The sequence below is a fragment of the Solea senegalensis genome, linkage group LG10, assembly GCF_019176455.1.
Source record: "Solea senegalensis isolate Sse05_10M linkage group LG10, IFAPA_SoseM_1, whole genome shotgun sequence".
Lineage (NCBI taxonomy): Eukaryota > Metazoa > Chordata > Actinopteri > Pleuronectiformes > Soleidae > Solea > Solea senegalensis.
In genome coordinates, this window is record NC_058030.1 from 25,089,200 (window position 1) to 25,109,084 (window position 19,885).

At 39.3% G+C, this 19,885-nt stretch overlaps 1 protein-coding gene across 3 annotated transcripts in view; it reads right to left on the reverse strand.

Annotated features, from left to right (window-relative positions):
* The window catches only part of zc3h18 (zinc finger CCCH-type containing 18), a 38,370-nt gene that overhangs the window by 11,400 nt on the left and 7,085 nt on the right, over nt 1-19,885 (reverse strand). For 2 of the 3 annotated variants that reach the window (XM_044036035.1, XM_044036034.1), the window contains exons 4-10: nt 19,632-19,780; nt 19,420-19,515; nt 14,876-15,015; nt 12,564-12,593; nt 12,289-12,403; nt 10,579-10,850; nt 3,861-4,043 (exon numbers count right to left, since the gene is read on the reverse strand). In XM_044036035.1, the coding sequence (XP_043891970.1) occupies nt 3,861-4,043; nt 10,579-10,850; nt 12,289-12,403; nt 12,564-12,593; nt 14,876-15,015; nt 19,420-19,515; nt 19,632-19,780 (985 nt within the window). The remainder of the gene's footprint in view (nt 1-3,860; nt 4,044-10,578; nt 10,851-12,288; nt 12,404-12,563; nt 12,594-14,875; nt 15,016-19,419; nt 19,516-19,631; nt 19,781-19,885) is intronic. The other variant, XM_044036036.1, reaches the window with a different exon arrangement.

Sequence of the window (19,885 nt, forward strand, 5' to 3'; positions counted from 1 at the left end):
AAAGGGGCCAGAGTGACTCCCCTCCTTTGCCCACCCTTGCCCTGTCTGAAGTAAATAACTAAAAACCTGTCTCTCTTCTTCCTTTTCTCTCCAAAACTTTGGAGCGTGCCATCTTTAATCAACTCTCCTCCTACCTTCACCGGAACAACCTTCTTGATCCTCGTCAGGCAGGTTTTAAGCAGGTCACTCGACCAAAACTGCACTTCTTGCTGTCACTGAGCAACGCCACACTGCCAGGGCCGCCCCTCTCTCCTCTGTGCTCATCCTCTTGGACCTTTCTGCAGCGTTTGACACAGTTAACCACCAGATCCTTACTTCCTCCCTTCAAGAACTAGGTGTCTCAGGCTCTGCACTTACCCTACTCTCGTCCTATCTTCAAAACCGAACATACAGAGAGGATCTGTGTCGGAACCCTTTCCTCTAGCTACTGGGGTCCCTCAGGGTTCTGTCTTGGGCCCTCTCCTCTTCTCTCTATACACCAACTCTCTTGCTTGTCTGACCGACATCTCTCAGTGGATGTCTGACCATCACCTGAAACTCAATCTCGACAAGACTGAGTTTCTTTTTCTCCCAGGAAAGGGCTCTAACCACAGACTTAACCATCACCCTCGACAACTCTGTGGTAACTCCTTCTCATACCGCAAGGAACCTGGGTGTGACACTTGATGACCATCTCTCCCTCACTGCCAACATTGCTGCAACAGCTCGATCTTGCAGATATATGTTGCACAACATCAGAAGGATACGGCCTCTTCTAACCCAGAAGGCGGCACAGGTTCTGGTCCAGGCTCTTGTCATCTCACGCTTGGATTACTGCAACTCCCTCCTGGCTGGTCTCCCTGTGTGTGCCATATGACCTCTGCAACTCATCCACAATGCAGCAGCTCGTCTGGTCTTCAACTTACTAAAATTCCTACACTACACCGCTCCTCCGCTCCCTTCACTGGCTTCCTGTAGCTGCTCGCATCCGCTTTAAGACTCTAGTGCTTGCGTTCCATGCTACAAACGGATCCGGTCCAGCCTACATCCAGGACATGATCAAAACCAACACCCCAGCCCGCCCACTCCGTTCTGCATCGGCAAACCACCTCGCTGCCCCCTCACTGAGAGGATCTCAGAGGCATTCACAGAACTCGAGACTGTTCACTGTCCTAGCTCCCAAATGGTGGAACAAGATCCCCATCGACATCCGGACAGCGGAAAGCCTCCACATCTTCCGCTGCCGACTAAAAACACATTTCTTCCGACTCTACCTCGACTAAGACGACGACAAAAAAAACAACTTATACATCGCACTTATGAGTAGCACTTCATAGTTTGGCTTACTTGAAGCTCTTACTTACTTCTAGCTCTTATTTGTACCCAAATGTTTAAATGCACTTATTGTAAGACGCTTTGGATAATGTAATGTAATGGAGCCTGTTGAGTGTGCGTCGCTCAACTATGGATGTCAGGCTGTCCAGTTCTGTGCCTACAACAGAGCCTGCCTTCCTTATTAGTTTGTCCAGGCGTGAAGCATCCTTCTTGAGGCTGCCCCCCCAGCACACCACTGAGTACAGGAGGGCACGCACTACCACAGACTGGTAGAAGGTCTGTAGCAGCTTCCTGCAGATGTTGAAGGATGCCAGCCTTCTAAGGAAGCACTCTGTGTTGGTGGTCCAGTCCAGCCTGTCATCCAGCTGTACTCCCAGGTATTTGTAGGTGTGCACCACCTCCACACAGTCCCCTTTGATGAGAACTGGTTCTGGGTGCACCCTGGATATCCGGAAATCCACAACCATCTCCCTGGTCTTGGCAGTTTTTAGGAGCAGATGATTGCTGTCACACCATTTCACAAAGTTCTGGATAAGCTCCCTGTACTCATCCTCCTTTCCACTCCTGATACAGCCAAAAATGGCTGTGTCGTCCGCAAATCTCTGCACATGGCAGAGCTCTGAGTTGTACTTAAAGTCGGACATGTACAGGGTAAACAGGACAGGAGAGAGCACAGTCCCCTGCGGCGCTCCCATGCTGCTGACCACCGTGTCAGACCTGCAGTCCCCCAGTCGCACATACGGAGGTCGGCCGGTCAGGTAGTCACTTATCCAGACAACTAGGTGTGAACCCACTCCCATCCCAGACAGTTTGTCCCTCAGGAGCAGAGGCTGGATTGTGTTAAAGGCGCTGGAGAAATCCAAAAATGTAATTCTCACGGCTGTCCGTGAAACGACAGGAGTGAAAACGAAGGCTGCTCAACACCGCTCATCACCGCGGCATTTAAGCAGCCCCTTGTAGCACAATCAGACCATTGCTAAAGCCATCACAAACGCTATCGGTGTGTTTATAGGTGCAGACATGAGGCCGTATTCGGTTGTGCAAAACGAGTGCTTTAAACACATGCTGAAAGTGCTTGAGCCACGTTACGACGGTGCGCAGTCGTGCACCCACTTCCCCCGAAAAGATTGTGCCAGACTTTTTTTGCTGATCCGATTCGTGAGGTTTTTATCTGTTGCACCCCTACTCTACGTCCACCAACAGACTGCCAAATAGTGAGTCATTCTTTACCTCCACCAACAGACTGCCAAATAGTGAGTCATTCTATACATCCACCAACAGACTGCCAAATAGCAAGCTATTCTATACGTCCATCAACAGACTGCCAAATAGTGAGTCATTCTATCGCCCACCAACAGACTGCCAAATAGCAAGCTTTTCTATACGCCCACCAACAGACTGCCAAATAGTGAGCTTTTCTACACGTCCACCAAAAGGCTGCCAAATAGCAAGTTATTCTATACGTCCACCAACAGACTGCCAAATAGTGAGCTATTCCATACATTCTATACATCAACTAACAGAGTGACCTCATCTAATCCAGATACTTTAGTATACATAATCCAATAATTTTAGTGGGGCACACTCATATTATTAAGGGGAATGTATTCAGATTACTTCACTGGGTGTTATCAGATTACTTTGGTGTATATATTCAGATCACCTGGCTGGTTGAAAACAGACAACTAGGGCAGTTTAAATCGGATTACTACAGTGGGTGGAATCAGACTAAATAATTAATTCAGTGGTTTTAATCAAAATTTCAGTTACTTGAGTATACATAATCAGATTATTTCCATGGGCACAATCAGATTATTCTCATGGATGTATTCAGATTATATAGTTGCATGACATCAGGTAATTTATGCAGTTAAAAATCACACTGACTATAAATATGATCAAATTCTGCTTTAACACAAATAACTGGGCTTAACATTAAACAGGTGTTATTAGTACATTATGTTTAATGTGTTTCACACATTTATTGAATATCATATAATAAATGATGATTATCAAGTTATTGTCTTGTTTTAATGTAAAAACAAGTTTACTGTTTACTTACTAATTTTGTTCTGTTTATAAAAAAGTTTCGCAGGAGTGGAACGTATGTTGAAATGGATACTTCAATAAAAAGATATTTAATAAATGATGATTTTCAATGCAACAGCCTTTAAAAGCAGGAAAAGTCATCACTGATACTTGATCATGAAATCTAAAATCTTATGTCACCATTTACAGATATAACAAACATATCGACCAGCCTTAGACTGGGCCTTTAATCACTGGCTCCTAAATGCCACAGACAATTAGTTATTGCTGATTAGAACATTTGAGTGTAATATTAATTTCCATGTGAACAGTGACAGTGGTGCTTGAACCTGTTGGACTGGCAGGTTCAGGTACAAACTGTTCCCGCTGGAGCTATGACGATGACTGCGAGTGCTGTGTTTAATACTCACATGTGCAAACTAAGGGTAATGACGTTTAATGACGAGTAATTGCTGCAATGACGCAGGGACATCGCAACAAGAATGAGGCGTTGGTACCTGGAGGAGTTGGACAGAGAGACGGAGGAGCCGGAGGGTCGGTGTCGCCGGCGTCCTCGGGGAGGAGAGCCCAGCCCCGGGCGTCTCCTGGGGGATTTGGACCGTCGCCACGGGTCCTTCCACTCATCAGGCCGCCGCATTAATGGAACCATGTCCTTCTTTGAGGGCGGCTCCATTGGCCTGCTGAGAAGATGGAGGATGGTTGGTTAGAGAGAAGTAACATTTACTAGAGTTTGACATAAAACCATTAAAAACTCTGAAGTCTTCATGTTTAAGTCAAATTCACGCGCTCTCATGCCGCGTCTATTGCACCGTGGAATCATTTTGTGATGTGATGGACGTGATGGAAGTTTCCTTTTACCATCAGCCTAAGCATAGGTGCTCTCTGTGGTGGAAGTGTGGTCTCTGGCTCCTGGTGTTTGTTGTGAAACCACACAAGACGACATTTCCACAGCAGATAACACAGCAAACAACGATACGTTTCCCCGAGCGGAGTGTGGACGCTGGCGAGCATGTGACGTCATTATTTTGCCATCGTTTCAGCTGGAGCGTCAGACGTGACTAACATGAGTATTGCGCCTGTGCACTGAACAAGTTTGCACTACGCCTGATGTGCGCACAGCATTTTCATGCTCTTCCAGCAACTTGCACCTGTGGTAAAGTGGAATTTTGCTAGTATGGTCTCTCTTTTACACACACGCAATATTCATTAAAATGTCCTCACTGCTCATTGGTGGTCACTGAGGTATTCCTTCTCCCATCATCTTTTGTTCGGCTGTGTTGTTGGACTGGTTTCACCGTCTGATTTGCTTTGTTGTCATAATTGAACTATAATTTTTATAAATGGTATTACTGTACCTTGTCAGACGTCACTGTGATGAGGTGGTGATGTAAACTGCCTCAGAGCATGTTTATTTAGTGCATAAGGAAGGCTCATTCCAAGGCTACAAAAAGGCTAATGGTTTTTGTTGTAAGTAATCACACACACACATAAACATACTTTCATTTCTTGTCCTAACAACAAAGGTGGCACTGCACACACTGGTGCAGCAAGTGATGAGCAGACAGACAGACATCCACCGAATGAGCTGCGTGCTATATCACTGTCAAAGTATCACGTACATGTCGTCATGTGAACTGCATTTTTATGAAATCACGAAGTTTTGATATGGTTATATCCCGCTGAGAAAACACAATGTGTGTGTGTGTCTAGAACTACGGTGGCCTCTACAGACCAGGCGTGAGTCTTTGTAATAGGGACAAAACCACACATGCTTTGGCCGCAACATTCCTGTGGCCCAAATTCAACCAGTTGCAGATGCTGCCACTGACCAAAGGGCAACTGTACAACAGTATGTGAAGTACCAGAGGAGATAACACGAGCCAGATGCTGCATCAACAGCAGCAGCATCTGCAGCATCAGTAGCGGCATCAGCAGCATCTGCAAATTTTGGTTGCACTCTGGAGCCCTGGAGTATATCTCCGGACTGGCTTTTAATTAAATCCCCTGAAGTGTGCCACGACACCATATCTTTAGACACACCCAAAAAAATTTGAAAAGACACCTGGAGAGAAACTACTTGAAGTTTTGAAGCTGACCTTATGAGACAATGATGTCACAGAGCAGATTTGTTGTTGGAAAAATCACAGCGACAACATTTACCATCAGTGTGCGGTGGGACTTTCCCGCGCAGATGGACCCAATGTTTACGTTCTGTGACAACAGATGACAGAGTCATGAGTGTTTAAATGTGTCTCTAAATATTGGTTGGAGGAAATGAGGAGCGGATATTCACACTGGGAATGAAATAAGAGCTATATCTGTGGATCAGCCACTGCCTGGTGAAGGCATTTTTCCGCTGCAGTCAGGTGGAGGAGGAGGTGGAGGCGGAAGAGTAGTGTGTATTGGTTTCATGTCACATGAGAACCACTTCAAACAATGTGCTGCACAACAGTTTGAGGCCCTGTATCAAGTGAACCAACACCAACAGGAGGCTGGAACAAGGACACCGAGCTAGAAATACATCATTGTCAGCTCGACCATGCATGAATGAATGAATGAATGAATGAATAAAAAGGAAGCCTTTTGTGTGCACACATACACACAATATAAAAGCATGAAAAAGTCCACAACACCCTGCAGTAAATGAGAAATTCCACAGGTGTGATGCAAAAGCAAACAATAGACCAGAGTCCAGGCGCCAAAAATAGAATCACAACACACGGCTATTCATAGCTTCATTTTCAAAGCTATTTTTAGCTCTTAAATATTGATTCTAATCAATGCGTTTCCTTTGAGGAAGGAATCATTTTAGAAAAAAGGCAGTGGGGCAAAAACTCCAATAAAGCCCGTGAGAAAGACAGAGCGTCACGGGATGTTTGCACAACTGTGTAGTTTAATGAATAAGTACGATGAACCAGATTATATTAACTGAAGATGAACTCTGGTGAACTCAACGTCACTGTTGGTTTTTCAGCTCAGAAAATGTTAACATTGAACAAATGTGGTGAGCCTACTCTTTAAAAGACTCACCTAAACATTTTTAAACCTCTGTTCTATAAAAACATGTGACTCACTTTACGTTAAAACATGTGACTAACTTAACGTAAAAAAATGTGACTCACATAACGTAAAAAAACGTGACTAACGTAACGTAAAAACACGACTCACTTTACGTAAAAACACGTGACTAACTTAACGTAAAACGTGACTCACTTTACTTAAAAACACGTGACTAACTTTATGTAAAAACATGTGACTCACTTCACGTAAAAACACGGGACTGACTTCACGTAAAAACATTGACTCAGTTTACGTAAAAACACGTGACTCACTTCACGTAAAACACATGACTAACTTAACGTAAAAACGCGTGACTCACTTCACGTAAAAACACGACTCACTTTACGTAAAAGCAAGTGAATCACATTACGTAAAAACATGTGACTCACTTTACGTAAAAATACGTTACTCACTTCACATAACACATGACTAACTTGATGTAAAAACACGTGATCCACTTTATATAAAAACACGTGACTAAGTAAAAGTAACTTTTCTTTTAAGGCGCATGAAGGAGAATCGGAGGAGAAGTGAAAGATTTAGAAGCATCTAGTGGTGACGTTGCTGATGACAAATAAATATGGGAGGTACAAAATAACAAACTCCTGTAGAACAAAATAAAAAACTAAAGTTGCAAATAAACAAAAACTAAAACATTTTGTTTTTAAATCCCACACCCTGGTTTTATTTTGTCACGTGAATTTCCAGATTCACCTGGAAATTTTTAAACCTGTTGTATTTTCCAAACACAGCAAAGTTGAACCAGTTTTTCTTCTGCTGTGATTACATGTAGATTATTGGGAAATTCATGCACAACACTAATAAAGAGAATTTGTTTAGAGTGGAAGGATTTCCACATTGCCTCCAGCAGGTAATATTGCCTACGTTTTACGTCATCCGTCGCTGAACACAAAGGAAACACACGGGCGGGGGCAGGAACATCGCCTCTATTCAACAGGCCGACAAGGACAACACTGCAAAGTTCCACCATTTCACAGAGAGCACGAGCGCGGCTCACAAAACAAAAGAGGCGCTGCAACGTTTATTCATCAGCCGGTGAGAGAATGATGGAAGTTTTTCAAACAAGGACTGGTGCTTTTCCAAAGAGCGAGTATGTGACACGAGCTGCAGGAATGCTGCACCAGTCTGTGATGCAATCACAGGGAGAGCGAGCGCTTTCAACGTGTCTTCAAGCAGGGACTGCAGTTGCTTTAAGACGTCTGAAATTTAATCAAATAAAATCATTACTGACTGGCGGTGAGGAAGGGTAAACCGACACAGTTAAATATCACAATATGTTGCGCGACAATATTACATAGCTTTTGAGACACCAAGTACACATTTACATTTTTAGCGTTTCGATGTTACAAACATACATTAACTTTTGTGGATTAGCATGAAAATAATTGATTGACATTTCAGTCCACTAGGTGGTGCCAAGTATATAGCAACACACAACTAACTTAACATAAAAGCACGGAACTAACTACGCAAAATCATGCGACTAACTTTACGTACAAAACATGTTACTAACTTAACGTACAAACACGCGACTAACTTTAAATACAGAAATGTGACTAACTTTACGTACAAACGCGTTACTAACTTTACGCTCCAAACACGTGACTAACTTTAGGTACAAACATCAGAATATTTTGTGTGATATTACATCGTTTTTGAGACACCCAGTATACATTTCTTTAGCGTATAGATGTTACAAATATACATTAAACTTTTGTGGATTAGCATGAAAATAATAGCTTGACGTTTCAAGTATGATTTCGCGAATACACCGTATTTTGTTATATCATATCAGGACTCTTTCTCACCGACAGTGAACAAAAATACAACATTAGACGGCCCGTGGGCCACATACGGCCCTTTGGGCATCCCTTTGGGCATCCCTTTGGGCATCCCTTTGGGCATCCCTTTGGGCATCCCTTTGGGCATCCCTTTGGGCATCCCTGTCCGGCCTGTGGCAGATTATACAGATTATATTACACAGTATTTATACTGCGCATGCAATAGAACTGTGTTGCTTTTATTTTGAAAAGCCTGACGTATGGACGTACGTATCTGCGTCTTTCTGCACAGCGACAGGTGACGTTAGCCAGTTACCCCTGGCCCCCTAAAAATGTCAGCTTACGTTAAAAAAAAAAAGTTAATTCCGAATGGCGTGTAAAGCCCTGTGCTTAGGATTACAATTTGAATCGCTACTATGTCCGTGGTTTTTTTCTTCTACAAGTGTTTATGTTCAGGAGTTATCATTATCTCCCTCCATGTTTATTATCTTATTATCTAACCAGCGACGCACCATGTGTGTTAAAGCTTGCAGGTGTGTTCTGTGTTTCATTTTTGACAAATCTGACATTATTTTCTCGAAATATTGGGCAAATGTCTGTTTTTGTCCACAAAATGATTTCGTTTGAATGATTTTTTGTTTCATAGAGCAAAGAAACCAGGAAATATTCGCATTTTTCCCATGTTGCTGAGCCCTTTATTGCATCTTTTCCGCCTTTATTTTCAGAACAAATGCTTGAGAGTATCAGTGCGAGTCTTTGTTTCATCAGTATTGCTGCACTCCCGTGCAGAGGATATTTCCTTGCACTTCATCACTGACGAGCAGGACATGGAAAAATTTATGAATTATTGTTCAGTTTCACAATTCTTCACAGAGATGACTGCACAAACTTCCATAGCCTGAGAGGAAAAAGGAAACCGCAGCACTCGTGGTTCCACTCACACGCGTCACATGACTCGTCAGTCAACCTGTGGCAGATTTCATACTGTCTGTGTGTGTGTGTGTGTGTTTGTGCAGGTATGACACTATTGTGAGTGTGGCATTTACACACCGACATGTTCAGTGTTGTGCAACCTTCATTTCACACCTCAACAAGCAAAAGTGCTTTTAATTTACACCTTTAAATTAATCCTGGTGCCTGGACTATGCAATTATCATCTTTTAATCTCTTCGATTGAATGTGTTAAAACACAGACACTGGCAAATGAATTTAATAATCCAGACAGGATTACAGTGGCGGGTATAATGTAACATTATCAAAGTGATTTTAGTAGAAACGAGCAAGTCTGAACTGGTTCATGACTGCAACGTCAGAGTGAGACGGACAAAATGGACGAGTGAAATTCCAGAACTGCTTAATCTGTGACATCAAAGTCCAGTGCTGAGTGTGCTGTGAGTGCCCCCTGCAGCTGAGAGTAACTTTGAGGCATTTAGGTCAAGACAAGATGAAAACACGGCTGCCAGAGGTGACTCGAGGAAAAACACACTTTATCCAGGCAAAAGACATGTGCAATAAAATCTACGTCAGTATAAGTCTACAATATCTACGTCCCATGATCACGTCTTTCTCTCACTGTGAGACAGACTTTTCCGACAGGAAACTGAAGTCTGTAAACACACACACGAGTTGTTGATCCACTGCTGCCTCCATCACTAAGCTCACATGTCTGATTTTGTCACTTCAGTGTTTGTTCAGATTGCGTCATTAACACAAAGTGACCACAGGCAGCTGTTGGTTTTCTCTATGGTCTTTGGTGTGGGAGAGTGAGTGGTTTACAAATAGCACTTCAACTATACAGTTCCAGAACGACATCGCCGGCTTTCAGCAGTGCCGTCTCTAAATCCAGCAGACTCCTCTGTTCAACACATTCGACAGTTATGGTGTTATATTTGGGCCACATTCGTGAAGGAACAAAGTGAGATTTTGAGCACAGAAAAATATATTTTGAAGAGAAATGATATGCGAGAAAAACATAATTTCCTTTGAGCAAACAAAAATATATTCTGTGCTCAATGCATGCATTTGCAATGATTCATTTTACCATGCAATAACCCTCTCACAAACTCCTGCTCCCTTCTGTGCACGCTCAGCTTTCCCCGAGCGCTCGCTCAACTTGGCACAGCGTTACAAATGCGCCGCAAAATCAACCAATTGGAGACTATATAAATTTAGATTGGCTGTTTCGTCTCGAATCACAACGCTTCAAATAACACGACAAATGAGTAGGGTATTCAGTTTTCTTAAATGTGAATATTTCCTACTTTCTAAGTAGATTTTGGAAGAATGACTGCATAACAATACATGTTGGTCGACAGTGTTTGACGTTGCGTCAGCAAGCAGAGACTTCACTTACTTTGGTGGTAAGTCGAGCGGAGAGCGTGGCTTCAGCTTGTCCTCGTCTTTCTTCTCCCTGGCGTCTCGAGGAGGTCGCATCCTCGGCCTGTCTTTGTCGTCTCTCTTCATCCGGTCTCTCTCCCACTCTTCTTTCCGCCGGATTCTCTCCTTCTCGCGCTCTCGCTCTCGTTCTCGCTCCCTCTCTCTCTGCCGGCGCTCCCTCTCGCGGTGATCTCTCTCGCGCTCTCTGTCCCTGTGGCGGTCCTGGGGGTCGCGGATGCGATCACGTTCCTGTCGAGGTGGATTTGAACAGTTATGAAGTAAATAAATAAACAGCAAAAAACAACAAAACACATATCCAACATTTGTTGATACATTTTTTAAAATAAAAATACAAAATAAAGACTGGACCAAAAGAAAAGGAAAACATTTTCCCAACTTGACCTTTGATCAAAATATAATCAGTTCATCAACAAGTCCACTGAAGTTTGTAAACCGCTCACTCTCCCACACCAAAGCCCATAGAGAAAATATTAATTAATTAATTAATCTAGGGACGGGAACGTCACAGCATTTTGAGAGTCCATTGTCGAGCCCCGTGTCGAATTTTTGTCGAATTGTCTGCCTTTTTTTTTTTTTGTTAAGCAGCGGGGCAGAGGGTGGAACATATTCTACACTGCACTACTTTATTTTAGGCTCAAAAACTTGGCATGACAATATTTACATCAAAGCAGTGACCAAACAAAAAGATCAATCATGCTGATCTAATCACAAATAAAATCAAACAGCAGTGAGAGTAAAACAGGTGACAGAGATGTGATGTCATCTGCACCCTCTGCTAAATATCAATAATCCACCCGCCCTGCGGATAATTGACGTCCGCGGGTGTAACCGTCAACCGCGGATCTCTAACAGGTGAACTTATCTCACCATTTTGGCCTGGTGTTTGTTCAAGAACACAAGCATGCCCTCTCCGCTGACACGGATGTGGCAGGGATGCAGAGCTACTGTGTCCAGTGTGCAGGATCTTGACTGGGTGAGATGCGGTTTTCTTTTGTGTAGCACACTTCATGATGTTTACTTGATCACAAATACACATGAAAATCCCACAAGCCCCGCCCCCCGACATTTCGACTTTTTATTTTTATTTTTTATGTCGAGGTGAGCCTGTATCAATTGTCAAATGCACTTACACGCCGCATGATCAACAGCGCGCAGAAACAGCAGCACACGTAACGTGAGCTGGTGCAGGTGGAGAGGCTAATGGGTGAGCAGTTAACAGAGGCTCCGGATAGCGAGTTAGCTCAGAGAGTGGACAGAGAGAAGTGGGTATTTCCACACGGGCTTACCTCTCTACACAGTGAGCGCTTGTTTAGCCTGGCTGGAAATGTGGCAGATGAAAAAAGAAACAGGCAGAAATGCTTCTGTTTTCAAAGAAAAGCTTGCCATTGATTTACAAGTGATTGCCTTTGTGTTTATGCTGCCAGGCCCCAGGCGATATTTATTTTATTTTTATTTGTTATTATCATCATTTTATTCTTACATCTGTTTTCACACAGAAGTTTACTTTTCCAAAAATGCTTTTTAAGTTGAAAAGAATGGTTATTCAATAACACTGCACTTTTAAGATGTGTGCAACTTGAGTTAGTCTTGAAGAAAAACTTCATCATTTCCACTGATCAAAAGAGAAAAGAACTGACAGATGAATCCTAATCTGGAGGAAACTCACGTTGTAGTGGTAAGGGAGTGGAGCTTCTGTGTACTGCACTCGGAAGTTTTCATACTGGCCTCCTCGCCACAGCGCCTCCATTTCATAGTCATAGTACGAGTCGTTATACGGGTCACTGCAGACAGAAATACATTCACAGCTATAGGTCACTTTTATTTCCCATTTCATTTACTCTTAATTCTCTCTTAGAAAGGTCTGACAAACGTTTGTAACTATAAGAAACAAGAGTCTAAAAGTGACAGGTAGGGAGTTTTATGAAAGTTATCAAGTCTTACCTATATAAAGGATCCCTGAAGTCCATTTCACTGTAAAAACACAACACATTAGACTGAGTGAAAAGAATCATGAACACATTTGGACCAATGGGTTAAACAAGTGTGAGCAGAACACACACACGTGTATCATTAACAATCATCAATAACTGAGAAAACAACAACTGTGTGTCCACAGATGACAGCGAGAGAAAGAAAGAATGTGTGCGTGAGAGAGAGAGAATGTGTGCGTGTGAGAGAGAGAGAATTGGCACATTTCCACCGGCTCTACTCACCTCGCCTAGCCACGGCACAGCATGGCACGGCACGATTAGGTTGCATCTCCACTACAAAAAAGTACCTACTTAACGTGGGCGCCGTCATCACTGCACGGCTGAGTGAAACTGCAGTGACTTGTTTTATGCGGTGACTTTGTTTTATACGCAACACACACACACAAACATACGAGTGACTAGTGACTTTACACGACACTTCTGTAGTTGTTGGAGATTGACCCACATTTTTAGGATTGTAAAGTAGTTTTAATTTATCTACAATTCGGCACTGTTTGGCTTAATTTCTGTTCACATGTCTCCAGAGTAGAGTTGCCACGATACCAAAATGAGTAACCACGATACTATACCAGACAAGGTATCACGGTTCCGAGTATTATCGCAACACTGCAGCCTTTTTTGATTATTATTATTTTTATGAACTGCAATGTATTTGTACAAGTTATAAAAACTTATTAATTACATATAATGTTGTTTGGTATGATAAATATGTGTGTATATATATATATATATAAAAAATCATTCAGTTTCCTTTGCACATTAATTTATGTTTATCTAATATAAATAATCAACAGGATAACAAATCCACAGTGCGCGCATCTGGACACACAAGCAGCCAACAGACGGGCGGACGCAGCGTGCGGAAACATCCTATCATATCCCCGAACGTCACCAGTAACAAGCAAACAACCAATCATTCAGCAGCTGTGTCGTTCGGTTACAGTAGTTGCAATTTGGGTTTGTTTACAAGGGAGTAGCATGCAGTGAGAAGCTGGGAGCCTCCTACTCCAAAGACTACAGCGGCAGTGGTGGTGCTGTCCCTAAATACACCACTCCATACACAGACTCCTGTTAAATATAGAGGTTTACCTGGTAGTTGTTGGAGATTAACCCACATTGTTAGGCTTGTTTAGTAGTTTTAAGTGATCTACAGATCTACAGGTGCTGTTCGGCTTGATTTGTGTGTGGGACGTCTCTTCCTGTGATGGGACTCTGACCAGTCAGCGGCCGGCAGTCACCTCACCAGAGCAGGTACTAAAAATAGTATGTGTGAGAGAGAATGTGTGCATGAGAGAGAAAGAGAATGTGTACGTGAGAGAGAGTGTGTGAGAGACAGAAAGTGAGAGAGAGAGTGCGTGAGAGAGAGTGTGTGTTGGAGAGACAGAAAGTGAGAAAGAGAGAAAGAGTGCACGAGAGTGTGTGCGTGAGAGAGTGTGTGAGAGAGAGAGTGCGTGAGAGACAGAAAGTGAGAGAGAGAGAATGTGTGAGAGAGAGTATGTGTGCGTGAAACAGAATGTGAGAGAGACAATATGAGAGAGTGAGAGAGAGAGAGAGTGAATGTGTGAGAGAGAGAGGGAGAGCGAGTGTGCGTGTGTGACTTTAAACCTGTTCCATGAGTCACGGTTTGTTTGTGTTCACACGTGACGCAGCCTGGGCTCAGTGCTGCACAAATAAACAGGAAGTCAACGAGATGTGACGCGTGACAGCAGCTGCTGGTGTTAACAGTGTGGAGAAGCATAAAACTATTTAAACATTATTATTAGATACTGGCAAACACTCCAAGTTCCCCTGATATGAATAATGATTATCAGGGCCTGCAACACACGGAAACGGGTTTCAGGTGAATACGTATACTATACTTAACCTCTTCTTCTTCTTCCCCCTCTTTGGGGTCCCTGTTCGAACATGACACACCCAAACTAAATAGTGCATCTCTGCATTTACAAGCTCTATGTGAATGATCTTGGTATCAAAATAAAGATATAGAGTCGCTAAATGTGCACACGGAAACATCGAAAAACATAAACAGATGGACGTTAATTCTCTTTCTTTCCTCTTGTTACATCTAATGTTTACAACGTCGTCTTCTGTTTTTTTGGTGTAACATTACAGTGCCACAGCCCTGTCACGTGTACTACAGTGCTTTGACTCATTTACTTTACACTTTGGATTTAGTGAGAGCACAACAACCGCTGTGCCGCTCATTTTCAGCCTCCGTATCAAAGTAAAGACAGAAAGAACGTAAAAGGACGCAGGTCTTACTCTCTGACGATGCGGTAGCGTTCTCTGAGGAAATCGTTCTCTTTGTCGAATTCTCTCTCGTCCTCACCGATGGTCACGTTGAAGCGTTTCTCCTCAAAGTCTGGCTCCTGCTCCTTACGGATGGTTGCCTTCTTCAGCACCTGGGGAACACAGGAGATGTTTAACACACCTGCAACCTGCAGGGGGCGACGTCTGGCTGACAGCTGGTGACGGTTTTGTAAAAGGTTTATAAGTAGATTTTGGAATTTTAGATAGATTTTGGAATTATAAACAGATTTTGGAATTATAAATAGACTTTGGAATCATAAATAGATTTTGGAATTATAAATAGATTATGGAGGTATAAGTAGATTTGGGGATTTTAAGTAGATTTTGGAATTATAAGTAGATTTGGAGATTTTAAGTAGATTTTGGAATTATAAGTAGATTTGGAGATTTTAAGTAGATTTTTGAATTATAAATAGATTTTTGAATTATAAATAGATTTTGGAATTTTAAGTAGATTTTGGAAGTATAAATAGATTTTGGAAATTTAAGACGGTTTTGGAATTTAAAGTAAATTTTGAAATTTAAAGTCGATTTTGGAATTACAAATAGATTTTGGAACCATAAATAGATTTTGGAATTATAAATAGATATTGGAATAATAAATAGATTGGGGGATTATAAGTAGATTTTTGCAATATAAGTAGATTTTTGCATTATAAGTATATTTGGGGATTATAAGAAGATTTTGGAATTATAAGTACATTTTGGAATTATAAGTACATTTTGGAATAAGTATATTTTGGAATAAGTAGATTTTGGAACGATAAGTAGATTTGGAGATTTTAAGTAGATTTTTGAATTATAAGTAAATTTAGGAATTTAAACTAGATTTTGGAATTATAAGTAGATTATGGAATTATAGGTAGATTTTGGAATGATGAGTAGATTTGGAGATTTTAAGTAGATTTGGAGATTTTAAGTAGATTTTTGAATTATAAATAGATTTTGGAATAACAAATAGATTTTGGAATTTAAAGTCGATTTTTGAATTATGAATATATTTTGGAATTTTAAATAGATTTTGGACTAATAAATAGATTGGGGGATTATAGGTAGATTTTTGCAATATAAGTAGATTTTTGCATTATAAGTATATTTGGGGATTATAAGGAGATTTTGGAATTATAAGTAAATTTAGGAATTATAAATAGATTATGGAATTATAAGTAGATTATGGAATTATAAGTAGATTTTGAAATTTAAAGTAGATTTTTGAATTATAAATAGATTTTGGAATTTAAAGTAGATTTTTGAATTATAAGTACATTTTGGAATTATACGTAGATTATGGAATTATAAGTAGATTTTGGAATGATAAGTAGATTTGGAGATTTTAAGTAGATTTTGGAATTATAAGTAGATTTTGGAATTTAAAGTAGATTTTGGAATTATAAGTAGATTTTGGAATGATAAGTCGATTTTGGAATTTAAAGTAGTTTTTGGAATTTAAAGTAGATTTTTGAATTATAAATAGATTTTTTGAATTTAAAGTAGATTTTGAATTATAAGTATATTTTGGAATTATCGTAGATTATGGAATTATAAGTAGATTTTGGAATGATAAGTAGATTTGGAGATTTTAAGTAGATTTTGGAATTATAAGTAGATTTTGGAATTATAAGTAGATTTTGGAATTTTAAGTAGATTTTTGAATTATAAATAGATTTTGGAATTATAAGTAGATTTTTGAATTATAAATAGATTTTGGAAATTTAAGTAGATTTTGGAATTATAAATAGATTTTGGAATTTAAAGTCGATTTTGGAATTATAAGTAGATTATGGAATTATGAGTAAATTTTTGAATTATAAATAGATTTTGGAATTATAAGTAAATTTTGTAATTTAAAGTAGATTTTGGAATGATAAGTAGATTTGGAGATTTTAAGTAGATTTGGAGATTTTAAGTAGATTTTTGAATTATAAATAGATTTTGGAATAATAAGTAAATTTAGGAATAATAAATAGATTATGGAATAATAAGTAGATTATGGAATTATAAGTAGATTTTGGAATTTAAAGTAGATTCTGGAATTATAAGTAGATTTTGGAATAAGTATATTTTTTAATTATAAGTAGATTTTGGAATGATAAGTAGATATGGAGATTTTAAGTAGATTTCTGAATTATAAGTAGATTTTGGAATTATAAGTAAATTTAGGAATTTAAAGTAGATTTTGGAATGATAAGTAGATTTGGAGATTTTAAGTAGATTTGGAGATTTTAAGTAGATTTTTGAATTATAAATAGATTTTGGAATAATAAGTAAATTTAGGAATAATAAATAGATTATGGAATAATAAGTAGATTATGGAATTATAAGTAGATTTTGGAATTTAAAGTAGATTCTGGAATTATAAGTAGATTTTGGAATAAGTATATTTTTTAATTATAAGTAGATTTTGGAATGATAAGTAGATATGGAGATTTTAAGTAGATTTCTGAATTATAAGTAGATTTTGGAATTATAAGTAAATTTAGGAATTTAAAGTAGATTTTGGAATTATAAGTAGATTTTGGAATTTAAAGTAGATTTTGGAATTATAAGTAGATTTTGGAATTATAAGTAAATTTTGGAATTTAAAGTAGATTTTGGAATTATAAAAAGATTTTGGAATTTAAAGTCGATTTTGGAATTTAAAGTCCATTTTGGAATTATAAGTAGATTATGGAATTATAAGTAGATTTTGGAATTTAAAGTCGATTTTGAAATTTTAAGTCGATTTTGGAATTATAGATTTTGGAATCATAAATAGCTCTTCCTGCACTGTCGCAAGGTGGAGCTAAGGTGGAGCTCGCGAAGTAAACTTACTGGTGGGGCGGTAACATTCACCTGCCGTCATAAGCGCAGGGAATTCAACATCGAGTGTTTTATCGCCTATACTTACACTAAGAGGGACCATGAAAACATGACTGAGTATTCTTTTTCCACACTTTGGCGACTGGTAGGGCCTCCAGAGTCCCAAATATAAGTACTGAAATGGTTAAAAAGTTGATTTTGCATAATATGTCCCCTTTAAGTAGATTTTAGAATTATAAATAGATTTTGGAATTTATAGTCGATTTTGGAATTATAAATACATTTTGGAATTTAAAGTAGATTTTGGAATTTAAAGTAGATTTTGGAATTATAAATACATTTTGGAATTTAAAGTAGATTTTGGAATTATAAGTAAATTTTGGAATTTAAAGTAGTTTTTGGAATGATAAGTAGATTATGGAATTATAAGTAGATTTTGGAATGATAAGTCGATTTTGGAATTATAAGTAGATTTTGGAATTTAAAGTAGATTTTTGAATTATAAATAAATGTTATTTAAAGTCATTTTGGAATTATAAGTAGATTATGGAATTATAAGTAGATTTTGGAATTTAAAGTCGATTTTGGAATTATAAGTAGATTATGGAATTATAAGAAGATTTTGAAATTTTAAGTCGATTTTGGAATTATAGATTTTGGAATCATAAATAGCTCTTCCTGCACTGTCGCAAGGTGGAGCTAAGGTGGAGCTCGCGAAGTAAACTTACTGGTGGGGCGGTAACATTCACCTGCCGTCATAAGCGCAGGGAATTCAACATCGAGTGTTTTATCGCCTATACTTACACTAAGAGGGACCATGAAAACATGACTGAGTATTCTTTTTCCACACTTTGGCGACTGGTAGGGCCTCCAGAGTCCCAAATATAAGTACTGAAATGGTTAAAAAGTTGATTTTGCATAATATGTCCCCTTTAAGTAGATTTTAGAATTATAAATAGATTTTGGAATTTATAGTCGATTTTGGAATTATAAATACATTTTGGAATTTAAAGTAGATTTTGGAATTTAAAGTAGATTTTGGAATTATAAATACATTTTGGAATTTAAAGTAGATTTTGGAATTATAAGTAAATTTTGGAATTTAAAGTAGTTTTTGGAATGATAAGTAGATTATGGAATTATAAGTAGATTTTGGAATGATAAGTCGATTTTGGAATTATAAATAGATTTTGGAATTTAAAGTAGATTTTTGAATTATAAATAAATGTTGGTGTTTAAAGTAGATTTTGGAATAAGTAGATTTTGGAATTATAAGTAGATTATGGAATTATAAGTAGATTTTGGAATGATAAGTAGATTTGGAGATTTTAAGTAGATTTTGGAATTATAAGTAGATTTTGGAATTTAAAGTAGATTTTGGAATTATAAGTAGATTTTGGAATTTTAAGTAGATTTTGGAGTTTAAAGTAGATTTGGGGATTTTAAGTAGATGTTGGAATTATAAATAGATTTTGGAATTTTAGGTAGATTTCAGAAATATAAAATTCACACTCCATAGAAGAAAATTTGTGATTTTAGCACAGGAGCTGCTGATCCTCTGCTGCCTTGTGTGGTCACTTTGTGTCACTGACGTCAATCTGAACTAAGGATTTCAAACACTGAAGAGAACAAATAAGACATTTGAACTTGGTGATGGAGGCAAAACCTCTTTCCATGTGAGACAATGGCATTTGTACCTCTTTGGCGTGCCTCAGACCGCGCTCCCATGCACTCTCCACTGGGGGCTCCACTGGTGGAGGGGGTGGGGGGAGCTCCTCTACTGCAGGCCCCGCCTACAACACAACAGTAAAAATTTAGTTTGTTTACATTCAAACGCAAACATTGGTAAGAAGTCTTGCACAAATGTACAAAGACAACAAGACAGTGCTGCAAAGCTTTAGAGACATACCCAGGGATTGTTGGGTATGAGTGGTAGTGGTCCACTAGGGGCCGCTCCATTTGGTGAGAAGAGATCTGGTTTGCTGATGAGGGAATAGTTTCCCTTATCGTTGACTCCTGGGTGAATGAACCTGCAGTTCATGCCCCAGGTACAATTTCCTGCAGGAGACAAACCCAGAGGAAGAAAAAAAATAAATGACATGTAATAACATGTGTTGAGCAGTGTTAGTCAAACCTGGAAATTATGATGTTCTCAAATGTCTA